General features: G+C 38.8%; 1 protein-coding gene across 1 annotated transcript in view; it reads right to left on the bottom strand.

Moving 5' to 3' along the window:
- Nucleotides 1–17058, bottom strand: part of LOC127411295 (echinoderm microtubule-associated protein-like 5) — a 144746-nt gene that overhangs the window by 46375 nt on the left and 81313 nt on the right. Inside the window, exons 5-15 of the mRNA XM_051646769.1 lie at nucleotides 14626–14811; nucleotides 13007–13142; nucleotides 10988–11189; nucleotides 10755–10892; nucleotides 10419–10675; nucleotides 8777–8989; nucleotides 8514–8681; nucleotides 5723–5829; nucleotides 5203–5321; nucleotides 1178–1364; nucleotides 922–1027 (exon numbers count right to left, since the gene is read on the bottom strand). Coding sequence (XP_051502729.1) covers nucleotides 922–1027; nucleotides 1178–1364; nucleotides 5203–5321; nucleotides 5723–5829; nucleotides 8514–8681; nucleotides 8777–8989; nucleotides 10419–10675; nucleotides 10755–10892; nucleotides 10988–11189; nucleotides 13007–13142; nucleotides 14626–14811 — 1819 coding nt within the window. The remainder of the gene's footprint in view (nucleotides 1–921; nucleotides 1028–1177; nucleotides 1365–5202; nucleotides 5322–5722; nucleotides 5830–8513; nucleotides 8682–8776; nucleotides 8990–10418; nucleotides 10676–10754; nucleotides 10893–10987; nucleotides 11190–13006; nucleotides 13143–14625; nucleotides 14812–17058) is intronic.

Raw genomic sequence — 17058 nt, 5'->3', positions numbered from 1 at the left:
GTAGTGTTATGAACATAATGACAGGGGCCCCCACACAAATTTTTGCTTAGGTCCTCCAAAAGGCTAGGACCAGCACTGCTAGGCACGATCATGATTTTAAGCTCGATTATACTTCCTAGTGTTTGACACATGCGCAGAGCGCTAGATGGCGCTATTAAGGCTATTACATGTAATCAAGCTTGAAATCATGATTGCCAAGGAGACGGATGATGTCACGATTTACAGTAAAAAGGAGTTACTTTGGTCTGTTCTCATCCAAAGTGGTGTGGATTACTTATATGCTGCCTTCATGTGCTTTTTGGACCTTCAGAGACACCGTTCACTTGCATTTTATGGACCTACAGAGCTGTAATATTCTTCTAAATATCTCTGTTTGTTTTCAGCAGAAGAAAGAAAGTCATACACATCTTGGATGGCAATATGTGTGATAAAATGATGAGAGAATTTTCATTTTTGGGTGAACTATCCCTATAAGGCCAGTTCACATTACCTCAACAGATGCCAACACTTCAAACATTCTGAGACCTGACAAACGCTGATTGAACATGTTGAACTGGTGAAAACAGACGGCAACAAATGGAAACAGGGTGAACACACTGATCCGACAAATTCAAACAAGTGTTGGACGTTGGTGTTTGTTGGCATTTGGTGGGGCAGACTTATTTGGCCTTTAATCATGATTTTCTTTTTTTTTTTCTTTTTTTTTAATTTGACCGACAGACAGACAGACGATGACAAAGATAGATAGATAGATAAATAGATAGATAGCTTTACAGACAGACAGACAGACAGACAGATAGATAGATAGATAGATAGGTTTTGAAAAATCCCTAACCCTAATTATGAGCAAGAGTGATGCGTTAGCAATCACAAATTAAAATATGGTTCACTGAGACTACTAATTAACTGAACATACCATACCTGAGAAGTCAAGTGCACACACCCCAAACTGGTGAAATCCTTTAAGAACAGACAGCGGCTTTAAAAACTCTGTTTCCCAAATATGAATGGAAGAATCTCGGCCCACCTGAATAAGAAGCAAACATGAATATGCCCAGACCATTTGATGAAATCAGGCAAATGTTTATCATTTGCTTTGAGGTATCATGAGAGATCAACAGAGAAACCTCTCTGCTCTGCATGCATGCTGACAGAAGTTTGTGCTGTTTGACTGTACCTGGCCTGTGGCTACATAGTCTTTGACAGGGTGTATGGCCAGACAAAGAATGTCGTCATCATGTCCCAGGTAAAAGCGTTGCGTGTTCTGCTGTCTGTTGTATACCACACCCACGGCTGCCACATGATACACAATCTCACCCGTCTGAGTGTAGAAGAGGTTACTCCTGCAGTCATAACCTCTGTAACTAACACACACACACATTACAAATATTTCCACATACAAATGGCTCATGCTCATGTAAAACAAAGTTCAAATTTCTTATAAAAGCTGCTTTAGAGCTGTGTTGTCAAACCAATTCAATCAGTCTTATTTAGGTTTACTCCCAGGTACAACTGCAACATTCCACACTCTCTCAGTGGATGAAAACTGGGTTCTCTGGCAAAAGACATATACATCACCATCTCCTTTGAAGGTCCAGCTTCCTGCACAACAACTCATCTCCCTTGGTGCTTGTGGAAAGAGCTAGTTTCTAACTATTTTCTGTCTGTCATGTAAAGGGTGAAAATGAAAGAGAGAGCACAGTTCAATAAGGCACCTTAGTGTTGGTCACCATCATCTCTAGAACATAGCCCTGTAGCCTGTCAGAAAAGGGCTTCAAAATAATCCAACAGACTGTGCAGGTGTCTACCTGCATCATCCTGAGCTTGGTCCTAATTAAGATAAGTCAGATGTTCTTGAACGCACAATACTAGTGCTGTTGAAATGAAGACAACCTTGTCCATGTTGGCTACACTGCTACAACTGCAGTTGATCAGACCATTGTCTATACCTACTGTATGTGTGCCTGCCTGGTAGAAAAACTGCAGTGGGTACTGATGGTCTAAGATTATAGAATCAGATCAAGGGGTCAGTTTGCAGCCCAGTGAAAAATGTGCTGCATGATGAAACTCGTTTGAAAAATGACGGAGACAAATTAAAGTGGAAAACACAACCCAAGTTGTCCAGTGTATGAAAGCACTTTATAAACACTTCAAAGAAGATCATAATAAGCATACAGCTTATTGTGGAGCGGTTGCTGCATCAGGTGTGTTGACAAAGGGCGTGTGCTGTTTGATGCGCTTGAGAGTTGTTTCTCTCCAGCACATCACTTATATTTTACTGCTATTTTCCATGTTTTATAATGTATACATGTTATCAATTCAAAATCAGGCATGTTTTACATTTCACAAAACTGTTTGTCTTTACCACAAGAGAGTATCCGTTAAACTTCACTGAGCAAACGAATGCGCGCAGGAATGGAGCGCAATCAATTTGATTTGAACTCAATTTGAAATCAATTTGATTAAACTTGTGCAACATCAGACCGTGCTTTCAGTTTCAATGAAATCAGTTGTGAAGCTTTCATGGATGTCACACTGATGTCTCAGAGGTCAAAGTGTCCTGGTTTTTAAAGTGTTTTAGATGGTTTCTCCTCATCATGTGAGCACATGTAATACAATGAGCAACGATGCTACTTTTCAACGCGAGAGTGCACTGCGTTTACAGATTATAATACTATATAATGCTGAATATAATGTATAGTTGAAGTCAGAAGTTTACATACACCTTAGCCAAATACATTTAAACTCAGTTTTTCACAATTCCTGACATTTAATCGCAGAAAACATTGCACGTCTTAGGTCAGTTAGGATCTCTACTTTATTTTAAGAATGTGAAATGTCAGAGTAATAGTAGAGAGAATTATATATTTCAGCTTTTATTCTTTCATCACATTCCCAGTGGGTCAGAAGTTTACATACACTTTGTTAGTATTTGGTAGCATTGCCTTTAAATTGTTTAACTTGGGTCAAAAATTTTGGGTAGCTTTCCATAAGCTTCTCACAGTAAGTTGCTGGAATTTTGGCCCATTCCTCCAGACAGAACTGGTGTAACTGAGTCAGATTTGTAGGCCTCCTCATGCTTTTTCAGTTCTGCCCACAATTTTTCTATTGGATTGAGGTCAGGGCTTTGTGATGGCCACTCCAATACCTTGACTTTGTTGTCCTTAAGCCATTTTGCCACAGCTTTGGAGGTATGCTTGTGGTCATTGTCCATTTGGAAGACCCATTTGCGACCGAGCTTTAAATTCCTGGCTGATGTCTTGAGGTGTTGCTTCAATATATCCACATAATTTTCCTTCCTCATGATGTCATCTATTTTGTGAAGTGCACCAGTCCCTCCTGCAGCAAAGCACCCCCACAACATGATGCTGCCACCCCCATGCTTCACGGTTGGGATGGTGTTCTTCGGCTTGCAAGCCTCACCCTTTTTCCTCCAAACATAACGATGGTCATTTGGCCAAACAGTTCAATTATTGTTTCATCAGACCAAAAAATATTTCTCCAAAAAGTAAGATCTTTGTCCCCATGAGCACTTGCAAACTGTAGTCTGGCTTTTTTATGGTGGTTTTGGAGCAGTGGCTTTTTCCTTGCTGAGTGGCCTTTCAGGTTATGTCGATATAGGACTTGTTTTACTGTGGATATAGATACTTGTCTACCTGTTTCCTCCAGCATCTTCACAACGTCCTTTGCTGTTGTTCTGGAATTGATTTGCACTTTTCACACCAAACTACGTTCATCTCTAGGAGACAGAATGCGTCTCCTTCCTGAGTGGTATGATGGCTGCGTGGTCCCATGGTGTTTATACTTGCGTACTATTGTTTGTACAGATGAATGTGGTACCTTCAGGCATTTGGAAATGCTCCCAAGGATGAACCAGACTTGTGGAGGTCCACAATTTTTTTCTGAGGTCTTGGATGATTTCTTTTGATTTTCCCATGATGTCAAGCAAAGAGGCACTGAGTTTGAAGGTAGGGCTTAAAATACATCCACAGGTACACCTCCAATTAAATACACCTCCTATCAGAAGCTAATTGGCTAAACATCATTTTCTGGAATTTTCCAAGCTGCTTAAAGGCACAGTTAACTTAGTGTATGTAAACTTCTGACACACTGGAATTGTGATATAGTCAATTAAATGTGAAACAATCTGTCTGTAAACAATTGATGGAAAAATTACTCGTGTCATGCACAAAGTAGGTGTCCTAAATGACCTGGCAAAACTATAGTTTGAGTATAGAGTGGTTAAAAAAGCGCAATACAAATTGTGCCAGGCAATTTTTGTGAATGAAGCGCAATCTATAATAAGCCCAATTTAAATAGAAAGGAGTTGTGTTTGCATGAAAAGGACAGCTCCTCTAAAAATGCACCTTATTTACAGCAGCATCAACTTTAATTTTTTGATGTGAATGACAACAAGGCTATGAGGGATAGACGTACAGTTTTTTCAATGGGTCATACAAGTGGTTTGGATCGTTCCGCTAATGAAACATTAAAAAAAAATCTTACCAAGAGTTGTAAAAAACTAGATGTGATCTAGGAGCTTTAATACAGCTTTATACAGCGCATGCCATTGAAGAGACGGTAAGTCACTCCCTCAAAGCCTCGTTTTCATTTACGCCAAAAATTAAAGACTGCGGCACGACTGTGAATAAGGTCTATAATGAAAAGCAGAACTGGTACCATTAAGAATAAACTGTGAAGTCAGCTGGAGCCCCCTCGTTTCGTGAGTGGTACGAGGAGATGGGCAGGGCAGTGGCTTTGGAGGAGTTGTCATATAGAAGGCTAGGCAACATGGATATGTTCATCAGGAGGTGGGGTGGCTATTTGGCCTTTTTGGAGGGCTCTCGGGGAGGGGCAGTGGAGGGAGACATGTTGTTTTAAATGTGTGTGTTGTAGCCTTTTTGTTTTTGAATGTATACTTTCCATTATGTATTTCTAAATATTTTCTACTGTTTTATTGTCTTTCTGTGTGTCTTTGTCAATTACGTTTGACCACTGGGGGATCTATTCATGTTGGGTGGGGGGGTTAATGTTCGGGAGGAAGGGTTGTAAATAATATAATGTGATTCTATATATTTTGTTATTTTTTATTATTATTCTATTTATATATGTTATATGGAATCAATAAAACTGTTAATAATAAAAAAGAATAAACTGTGATGACTGTCACTGGTGTGTTGGGCAATCTGTAGTAGCACTTACCCATGTATAAAGTGCAACCTCATTCCACTGGCTGGAGCTCTTTCTCTCTTCTTCATGGCAATGACACGATGCTTCTCCTTGCACTGCTCTTTAAGCTGAGGTAGATCTTCTTTGTAAACCTGGACAGGGACATCTGATCATCAAACTCTCACAAAATTCAGAACATTCGAGCATGCCAATCTTAGCGCAGTACCCAGAAAAGATCTGTTTTCAGGTTTTGTCAAAGCGTTATTTGGTTCATTTCAGAGTTCAAGCCTTAATCTTGTGGTCTTGGTCTTCAGACCTCTCTAGACAACCTCTCTGGATCTCCCTACTCTGTATCTTCATCTGCAGTTATCTTCACCATTACAGAAATTTCACAAGAATTCCATAGCTCAATATTCTCTATTATAGTTCAATAATGGACAACCTTGTTCTTGGACTAACAGTTGTTGTTTTTTTCTTAGTCTTGGTCTGGGTCCAATCATGACTCCAACTGTGGTTCATTTTATACGTATTTTATAGCCATGCTGTTACATACCTGACGCCGGTATGTAAGCTGTGTTTCCTGTTCAATTTCAGAGTCCATCTCAGGCACATCTGACTGATCCGAGTCGGATTCCTCGCTGTGTGAGTCTACTAATGACTCTGTAAGATATGCAGTGGACAAAAATTCACCTCTTGTATTGATTATGCAGTTTAAGGATTCCACTCAAGTTCAACTAAATTAACAAAGTAGCAAAAATTCCATTTATCTTTATTTTCTTGAGAAACCCAGAGTGACTTATTAGTCACTTTTAAGTGCTGCCCCTTCCCTTCATAGATTTATCACTCAGAAAACTGCTGATAACACATAAACAGAACTGCCAACGTGAGCAGTGCGAAAACCATTAGGAAAATTAAAGCTACATGTTAGAGTGAGTAGTGCAATATGGAAAGAAAATAAAGGAAAGAAACAAAGCAACAGTGGACTCAAATTGCATTAGTAAAAAAATTGCTTTTCTTAAACCAGTGTATACAGTATTTCAGCAGAACAGGCATTGGACTATAAGAGGGAATCATTTTATTTATTCAACAGATAGAAAATAAATGTAAATCAAAATTCCAAAAATAATGTAACATGTTTAAGAACAGTGTTGGGGAGAAACTAAAAGTAGCGGTACTACCTTAGCAGCTTAGGTGTTTTCAAAACAGTGTAGTTTTTCCAGTAAAATGATACTTTTTCCAACATGTAGCATTAATGCATTATAAAAATGCTATATCGCTGGTTTTTATGTCACACTGTAATGCGCACGCAGCTTTATAGCCAAGTGAACTGAGGCAATAATAAAACATGCTCTTCTAAACTTTCCTCTCTCTTTCAGGTAGTGTTTGGAAGCCTGATTCATTTTAGCGAATCTCTATGTTTGGGCGGTTCATTTCAATGAACTATTTCAAAAAAAGATTCACATTTTGAGTCCCTACAAGTCCTTTTTTATTTTGAAATACAGTATGTAGTTACTATAAATGCAGCAATTAATCACAATGTTTTTACTTTTGAAAGAAGGGTGTTTTCCATAGCTGGGGAAGTAGGGAAGTAGGGGTGCTGGGGGTGCTGCAGAAAAATGTTTCTAAAAGTTAATACTAATATTATTATAGGAGCTCTGGTTTTCACAAGGACAGTTTGCATATGTTGTATTTTTTATGATCATAAATCATAGATGTAAATCTTCGAAAGGCATGAATATTTGGTTTGTATGTTTGTCTGACAAATTTTTTTCATCAATGGAATCTTCCCTCACCAATTTTATTATTATTATTATTATTATTATTATTTTTTTTGCTATTTTATTCAGAGAAAATGGATTAAAATTAATGGACTAAATCTTAAGAAAATTTAAAGGACATTTTCGCCAAAAGAAAAAAATGATTACTAAAATAAAAAATATTAAAAAAGCAATAACACTTACATGAGTGTTACAAAATTATGCAGATTTCTTCAGCATCTTTCCAAGATAATCGAATCGATTTGTGACATATTTCAGCTTTTATGACTAAATATACTAATTATAAGCCTAATATTTATATACATTAACAGGCCTAACTACTCCATTGATGAAAGTAGTATTAATTTTTACACATTTTAAAATAGGCCTAAGTTAAGTCATTATTCCATAACGCAGGGCTGAAAAATAATTTAGAGCTAAAAAGACATTAATGCAATGGTTGTTAACGGTGCATGTCACTTTATTGGGATTAGTTCACCCAAAAATGAAAATTCTCTCATAATTTACTCCCCTCATGCCATCCCAGATGTGTCTGACCTTCTTTCTTCTTCAGAACACAAATTAAGGTTACTAGAAGAATATTTCAGCTCTGTAGGTCCATAAAATGCAAATGAATGGGTGGCAACAAAAAGTAATCCATACGACTCCAGTGGATTAATTAATGTCTTCTGAAGCGAAACGCTAGGTGTGTGTAAGAAATTGATTATTGCATTTTTATTTATTTTTTTACTAAAAATTCACGGGAGTCGAGGTCAAGCACGTTGGCAAATTCACGCGAGAACTGACACGTGAAATACGAAGCAAAAAACCCGGGAAGCGCTTTGTTGTTTACAACAGAGGAGCATAGATAATCATACAAAGATGCCTCATTTGGCTGGTTTGGATACATCAACTGCGGTGCCATCTTGGAACAGTGAAAGGAGAGCTGTTTGAATCGGTTTGAATGCAAGTGAGTGAGTGGAGGAGATGCCTCAGAATGAGCTCCTTGCTCAGACCGCTGCATTTTTGTGTGGAAACATTTTCACAGTCCATAGAAACAGCTGCTAAAAATGGATCTATGTATGACTATTTATCTAGAGGAGGCTTATGCGCTTACGTCAAACGAGAGGCAGTTTGAACTCCACCCTGGTCAACGTTCAAACCTCAAGCTGGCCGGAAGTGAACATTTTTAGGATTTTTTATTTTTTTTTATATATATATATTTATCTATTTCATACACACACCTAGCTTTTCGCTTCAGAAGACATTAATTAATGCACTGAAGTAGTATGGATTACTTTTATGATGTCTATATGTCCTTTTTGGAGCTTCAAAAAGTTGGCACCCATTCACTTGCATTTTATGGACCTACAGAGCTGAAATATTCTTCCAAAAATCTTAATTTGTGTTCTGAAGACAGTGGAGGATTTAGGCGTGGGTGACATGGGGAGCCGCTGCATCTTGCCGGAAGTGGCACGGACCATCCCCCTTTTAACCCAGGTTGTAGTATGGGAAGCTACAGTTTTTGAGTATCTTCCTCAACACTGCTTGAGCGTAACTGTGAGTAATAAAGAATTTGACTCGTACCTTGAGGAGCTATGTGAAGAGTTTCTTTTGATTTCCTTTCAGGGACAAACTTCCACTGGAACACTGAGTGATCAGCTCCACCAATCGTAATCACCCACTGATAATCATGTGACCATCTAACATTGGTTATGTGTGCTGAATGGCCTAAATATTTTTTACATTTTGCACCTAGAAAAGAAAATTACACAGGTTCAGAAAGCATAAATCAATTACAGAATGCCATTAACATGCAAAACTAACAACAACAAAAAAAGAAGACACACCTTTTCTTACACATGGGTACCGAAATAATTTAACTAATCCATAATCGTCAGCGGTAACTAAAACTTGACTATTGAAGTTGGCATCTACAGAGTTGATGTCGTTGATTTCGGAATATTTGGGCCAGATCCCGTTCACCTCCTGCCCGAGGACACAAGTCCATGAAGACCACTGGACAAGCTTCAGTTCCTCTCTGTTAGTCACTTCTTTACCACCTAATCACACAAAGGCCAAACCTTTGTCAGTCAAGCACAGGCTATCTTAGATATAAGCAAAAACAATTTAGTTTCTCAAGCATGACTTGAAAGCTGCCCTGCTGAAAAGATTAGCTTAAACCAGCATGAATTTCCATGTTGTTTATATTGGTAAAGACCCTTGTCAGCCAGAGCAATGTTGTTTGCAACAAAACTTAGTTGGAGAAGCTGGTTGATGAATGTCTTTGCCTGTTGCGTCTCAAACTGCTTTTTTAAATGAATAGTTCACCCAAAAATTAAAATTCTCTTATCATTTACTAACACTCAGGCCATCCCAGATGTGAATGACTTTATTCCTTTTTCAGAACATAAACAAAGTTTATCTCTGTTGGTCCATACAGTGCAAGTAAAGGTGACCAGAACTTGGAAGCTCCAAAAAGCATCCATAAGACTCCAGTGGTTAAATCCATGTGTTCAGAAGTGATATAATAGGTGTGGGTGAGAAACAGATCAATATTTAAGACCTTTCTAACAAAAAAGTCTCCACTTTCACATTTTTCTTTTTTTGGCGATATGGTAAGAGGTGGAGATTTATTGTAAAAACACCTATTATATCGCTTCTAAAGACATGGATTTAACCACTGGAGTCGAATGGAGTATTGTTTTTGGGTGAACTATTGCTTTAAAAGTGCCCTTTCTTAGAATTTTGAGATGGTGTGTCAAGTTAAAAACAGTCCAACTTTTAAAAATGTGTCTTATTATAAAAGTCCCCGGGGTGGCCTGGGTAGCTCAGCAAGTATTGATGCTGACTACCACCCCTGGAGTCGCGAGTTCGAATCCAGGGTGTGCTGAGTGACTCCAGTCAGGTCTCCTAAGCAACCAAATTGCCCGGTTGCCAGGGAGGGTAGAGTCACATGGGGTAACCTCCTCGTGGTTGCGATTAGTGGTTCTCGCTCTCAATGGAGCGCATGGTAAGTTGTGCGTGGATCGCGGAGAGTAGCATGAGCCTCCACATGCGGAGTCTCCGTGGTGTCATGTACAACGAGCCACGTGAAAAGATGTGCGGATTGAAGCCTCAGAAGCAGAGGCAACTAAGACTTGTCCTCTGCCACCCGGATTGGGGTGAGTAACCGCGCCACCACGAGGACCTACTAAGTAGTGGGAATTGGGCGTCCCAAATTGGGAGAAAAGGGGATAAAAATAAAAAAATAAAAACGCCCCCCACCAACCCCACCAAAAAATTCATCCTACCGGGGGCAGTTGAACCCAAAACCAGGACTAATTATACAGGGCTTCCTACAGACCAAGTACTGCAGTTGATTAGTCGTTCTGGAAAAAAAAGCAGATTTTGAAAATAAGTAGCTTTTCTATGCCATTTTTCAGCAGGGTGTCCTTCTAATTTTATAAATATATCAGAAAGCACATATCCAGGAGAGTATGGAGCTCTTACTGGGCATTCTGTAAAAGAGCCGTCTACCATTGCCATCATTAGTCTGAAGGTACTTGCTGTCTGTGGACCAGTCCATGTGTGTGATGAAGCTGCTGGAGCCCACACATTCGCCCACCTTCTTGTAGCGCTGCACAACGCCGTAGATATCCACCGAGTTATCGTTAGAGCCCACAGCTAATTGCGCTCCATCAGGGGAGTACTTCAGTTCGTGGATAGCCTCTTTACGGTCCTTTATGTGCACCACCTCTGTCATATCCCTGTAAAAAGAGCACTGTTGTAACACATCCAAATGTTTTACTGTGCTGTTAGTTATTTTGTTATGCATGGGTGGTTCACCTGATTCTCAGTATGGTGAAGGATCCGTCTTTCATGCCCAGAGCCAGGTGGATACCGTCCGTACTAATGGCTGCACAGCGTATAGGCTCCTCCATGTTGCAACGTGCTATGAGGGCATGATCAATGAGACTCCAGATCCTTCAATTCATGAACACAGACACAGAGAGAAAAGATATCTCATTAGTGATTCCGCTTTCCTATCAGATGAGTCATTGGTTTATTTTGGCTCTTACCGAACAGAGCGGTCGTCGCTGCCTGTCATGGCAAGGGGTTTTGTGGGATGAACCGCCAGGGCCCATAGCTCACCCTCACAGTGACCCTGCATGATGAGGAAGGGCTTGGTGCGATCATGTACCACTACCTCAAAAATCTCGCTGTCCTGTGTGCCCACCAGAATATGATCGCCTCTCCAGCACACACTACGCACTGACAGGCCTGCAAATATCCATTATAAAGTAAACCATAAGCATTGGAATGGTACTTGCTAATCGGGGACATAAACAGACATGATCCTGAAACATACTGAAGGATGTACACTGTGCAAACTGTAGACCGTCATGGGCAACATGACTTAGGGACATCTGGGGAGAGAATGGAGAGGGTCTTGGGTGCTTGATAATACATACAGGCTGCATTTACACTAATTGTGTTTTTTATTTTAAACAATATCTGGTACAGATCAGATTTTGCCCACACATGAGATGATTTTTTCAGATATGATCTGGGCCACTATTAAATGTAAAGTGTTCCACTGGGACACTGGGATGCAATTCTCCTCCTGGCTTTTCACTGCTAAAAGGCAGATAGGCAAGGTATATTCTTAAATCATCACTTGACATGCAGGTTAGGTTAGTGAATGCATGATAATTGCTACATTCAAATGCAAAAGAGCAAGAGCAAAATATTAAATGTCTTTTAGTTGTATTTCTTAGAAATGTTGAAGTAAATTCTATCTGCATCAATTAACTACTACAGCAAACTTTCCTTGTAGGGTCTGTTCCAAAAACTAATGAGCTACCTCGCTACCTTTTAAGAGGCCGTTCACAGTGAACAAATCCTTGCGCTTTAAAGACAGATGCAGCACCACAAATATAATGGAACGCAGGTATCTTTGAATACGTTTTTAACAGTTGAAGTTCTTTATAACTTAACACAGCATCTAAAAAACACAGCACAGCGGCGCAGCAGTCAAAAATGTCCATCTAGCATATGTTTACATCCTGTTGGAAAACAAATGAAAAGGCACGGACAGATGCAAAAACACATTTAGAGTCGTGGTAGTAAAATTTACATAACTCCATAAGGCACACAAACAGTGCTCCGCACCAGAGACATTGTGTTAGCATGTTGCTAAGCTAAAAATCCAATTGTTAGGCACAAAGAGGTGCACATTTCTGGAATTGATGCGATGCCTTAATCAGCATAAAAATACACAGTACAGGATATACAGCATATTGTGTAAAACAGTCAACTTTCAATTAGATTGAACTATTTTTAATGAATAGTTCTTGATATTGGAATTAATGAAAATATAACAACAGACATTTCTCTCGCTTTGTCTGAAAACTTGGATTTCTTTTTTCACTGAGCTTGACTCAATTTATTCTGGTATTGCCTTATCTGTGAAGAATAAATGCAATGCTGCCATAGAATTTGACTCAAATGAAGTAGCATAATTATGTTGCCTACCATTTGGAACAGCCTTCACGGGGGAGCATGCCTATGATGCTTTAAAAATGTTGGCAACATAGGCAGCTCACTAAGTTCTGGAACAGAGCTGTAGTCTGTTTTATTTGGTTATGAGCTGTACAGGAAGCTAAACACTCCAAAAGAGGGACAAAACTTAACATAAACACAGGTAGTTTTCTCTGCAGTGAATGTGAACAGACAGGACAAAAACTTGTGAGTCAATATATGGCATCTGTGCATTGGGCCTTGCAGTGTAAATGCAGCTTTAGACTAGGATTGGTGACGAACAGAGGTAAGAGCTACAGTATGTATATAACACAGGGCAGACGGCCTGCATAAAGAACACTGACCACTACAACGCACCTCTTGAATTTTCACCTCTAGCTACTGATGAGTCAGGGAAAATGAAAGTAGAAGAAGAAAAGAATAGTGTTAGAACTCTGTTAGAGACAAAGGACTGTTGCATTGTGGGATCCTCAGTATTTATCAACAAAAGACAGGAAATTGGCAACTTCATGGGTAAAAATTTAAAAAAAGCATGTCTGTGTAGTGCTCTGACTCACCCTTATATCCCTGGTCTGTTTCCCTGAGGTCAATGACGGTGATGGGTTTGAAGTTCAGGTCCCACAACCTGATGCAGCCATCCCTGCCTCCAGTGGCAAAGCCTTCCTCACACGCATTCATGCTGAAAATCCCTGACTGCAACCACCCCCCCACACACACACCCACACACCCACACACCCACACACAAACAGGGGCTCTCAGTGGCTGAACGTCTCTGACAACTAAAATTATTAAATCGGAGACATTCAAATCTAGTGTTTCAAACTTCATGACAGCATTAAAAAAGAGTCAAATAAAAGTATAGTTTCAAAAGGTCAGATCTCGAAGTCAATGTGAAACAGCACTCAGAACCAATTTAACTTATGTAATGTGAGATATTTTTGAGTGACAAAAAATATTTAATGTGAAAAAAAGTAGGGCGGGACTTTTCATGAAAAATAATTATTGGTTAATCTTGACCAGTAGCCCACAGGGCTCAGGTGATGCCAGCCGAAAAGATTGGAGCAAGTTATTGACTTTCATGGGCAGATGATGTCACGAATGTGGTGAAACTCATGAATATTAATTAGGTTATGTGCAGACAGTAGCTGAGATTCCATCCATGTATATTTATGCGCATTTTGGGATATCGCATAAAAACTGCAGGATGGAAACACCAAGACGTGAATAAAACCACCAAAATGTGCATAAAAACGTATAGGCTATGCTCTCTTGAGATGGATTTTTTTTTTCATAAGAAAAAGTGTACATAAACTATGATGGAAACACATTTACTGAATAAACTAATTTTGAATTTATTAGGAATACAAGATGTGCATCAAAAAATCATGTGACTGAATAAATAATTAATAATTAATAATTAATTACTTAACTAACCAGTGGACCAATCATCGTATCTGAAATGTTGCTCTGGTCATTCTGAAATAATGGTGTCTAGAAAATCCAGAGCATTCAAAAAGTTTGTAGAGCGAATAAAGTAATAACATATAAACAAACAAAAAATAAAACAATGCCTAAATAGCTATTTGGCTATTGGTTAACATTAATATGGCCTTGGTGATGTCCGACAAAAAGCAAGGTCATTTCAGCGGTGAAACGTTATTAAAATTATTTTTTTTTCTTCTTGAATTAATGTGCACTGATGAATGCATGTGAGACGTGATGCACATGAACAATAAGACCAGGAATGTGTATTGAGAAAGTAAATAACATGTAAATAACATAGTTAAAAAAATAATCTGCACAACTGCTTAATAATCGAATGGTTAAAGCAGAAAAAAATAAAACTAAGAAATTATGACATCATTAACATGGACCAAAGATCATCTATTAAAAAATGAATGCTCAAAGTATGAAGAAAAACAACAACTTGTACAGCCAACATCCTGCAATATCCATCCAAAAGCTCAGATGACAGCTTTTCAGTCATACCATTTTATCAGTTCATTAATAAAACAATGCAAGAGCATTAAATGAAATATTGGTTGTATGCAACCCAAAGCAGTTAAAGCAGTGAAAGACGTAATGGATTGGATATCTTAAAAGTCCTAGGGTATGTGATGTCATACAGGTCAGAGGTCATTCTGGTAAAGGTTGTGGAAAACAGCCCTTAACTTACCCCATGAGCTCCTTGAACTGTCCGGATTAAATTGATTCCCTTCCAGACGTAGATGTCTCCGTTCAAAGCACCTGAATATGTAATCTCGTCTCTTGCGCAGGCCAGACAGAGGATCGTCTGCAGGTCTGCGGTCTTCCCAAACACGCCACGCTTAGGGGTCAGAGCGTTCCCGCACAGACTCCAAAACTGAGGGGCAAGGGAGAGCCGTTATTAAATGTATGATCATAAAGTATGTGAACTTCACAAGCCTCATCAGCTATACTTAGATGGCAGTGGCGTGTGGTGGACTTTTGAAATAAGGAGGCAGAGTGCCATCTCAGCGTTAATTAAATTTTATTTAGCAACATTCAGGTCAAACCCATACAAATCTGAAATCTGTTTCATCACAACATATGATATGAAAAAGTATGTCTGCATGAAATAATACCTACAAGAATACAGTGACTTTAGAAATATGACTGCTACACACATTGTTTGAGCTCACATTTCATAATATTTTATTTGTTTTGTCATTTATTTTGCTCACCCGAATTTTTGAGTAGACATTGCCTCCGTTACCTACTCGGAGAAATCGTGAAATATTAGTGGTACTTGCTCAGATGAGCATTAGCACTCTTACAGTACTTATGCTCATACTTTGGGTTAGGAACTGAACAAACTCCAAAGTATTATGCTTCAGCTTGTAACACATCCTACACCATTTGTATTACATTCATGAATTTATATACCTTAAATCATGCAGCTTTTTTAAGGAGAAATGTGTTCCTTTTTTTTCCAAGCAATCAGACTTAAACGGTTAGTTCATCCAAAAATGAAAGTTCTCTCATCATTTACTCACCCTCATGCCATCCCAGATATGTATGACTTTCTTTCTTCTGCTGAACACAAATGAAGTTTTTTTAGAAGAATATTTCAGCTCTGTAGGTTCATACCTAGGATGAGTAAATGAGAGAATTTTCATTTTTGGGTGAACTATCCCTGTAAAGGATTTTGGCCTGGTGTACAATAAAACAGGCAAAAACTAAAGATGTCCACTGGATTATAAATTATGTAAAGACTTATAGCAAGTCAGTTGCCGTTTCATGAGAAATTTATACTGTAGTAATGGGATATAATAGGGATGTCAATAATAATGGTACTTCGGTACCAAGTTGATACTGAAATACAAAAATATGAACATTCAAATGCACTTCTTGGTCAATATACATATCTTGCTGAATTTGCTGGTTATTTCTTAAGTAGCTAAAAACAGGTTTGATCTGTGCATTAGGCTGTGCAGTGTTAATGCAGCCTAATAGACCTGCCACTGTCTATTAAGTCATTAATATGTTACTCAAACAACAATACTGACAAGAAAAAGAGAAATCACTCTCTGCTCCAATACTGCTGTATTGGTATCGACAATTTCAAAGTTTTGTGATAATCCTATTATGAGCAAAATAAACTTGCCTGCTGTCACTGAGAACATGCAAACAAACACGCAAGTGTGCAAAAATACTAATGCTTACACACGTTAAACACGTCATTAAAATGCACAGGCACGACCTCAATCCAGAACAAACACTGATAGCCCCCACAGCAAACACATAGTAATTGGCTCATTGATTCAATTGTGCATTTTTGTGTGGGTATGTGTGACACCTTGGAGCTCTGTTTCATGAAGTCACACACTCCTGTTTGAGAGAATGACAGGGTCAACTCTGTGTGTGTCCTCAGTGGCTGTGAAACGGACTTCTGTGAGCAAACCTGAAACCACCTACACAGCTTTCAAAGACAGTTATATATTGATTTCTAAATTCTACTCTAAATGGAGGGGATCACAAATTAAATCTCTTTAATAACGTATTTGTTACTCCTAGACAAAAGTTAAATGAAATTTAAATCAATTGGAGACTTTTGCTTAAGTCTTCTGCTTCACAGATTTGTCCTCTTGAGAGAAAGACCCCAGTAATCACCTATGTGTCTTCTCTACGGTTTCTCTGAACTGTGTAGAGAAGCCTAGCAACTGTAGAAGTCTACCAAAGATGCCATAGTCGACAGACAGAGACAGTCAGTGTCAGAGGAAACTCGAGCCTGAGACTAGGACTCAAATCACACTTAAGTCACTAATATATTTCCTTGCTCATTAGGAATTGCCTTGAGACTAGACTTGGACTCTAAATTAGACTCCCAATCTGATAAGCACTCAACCTCTATTTAAAACTGCTTGTATATCTGTAGGAAATTTTCCATATAAAGCTATAAATTCCAGAAAAACAGGATTATATAATGATGTTAGATGTAGGTTCATCAGTGCATTGTATAAGAGAGGCGTGGTTTAACACGAAGGAAAACAAATCCTGTTTACCAAAGTTACCCATTCATTTACTATGGGGAAAATGAAGAGAAATGTCCTATTTAGTGCACATTTACAGATTAATGCAACCCGATCTC

Source organism: Myxocyprinus asiaticus, chromosome 20 (genome assembly GCF_019703515.2).
Source record: "Myxocyprinus asiaticus isolate MX2 ecotype Aquarium Trade chromosome 20, UBuf_Myxa_2, whole genome shotgun sequence".
NCBI lineage: Eukaryota > Metazoa > Chordata > Actinopteri > Cypriniformes > Catostomidae > Myxocyprinus > Myxocyprinus asiaticus.
The sequence above is the reverse complement of the archived record's forward strand: the minus strand, read 5'-3'. Positions and strand labels throughout refer to the sequence as shown.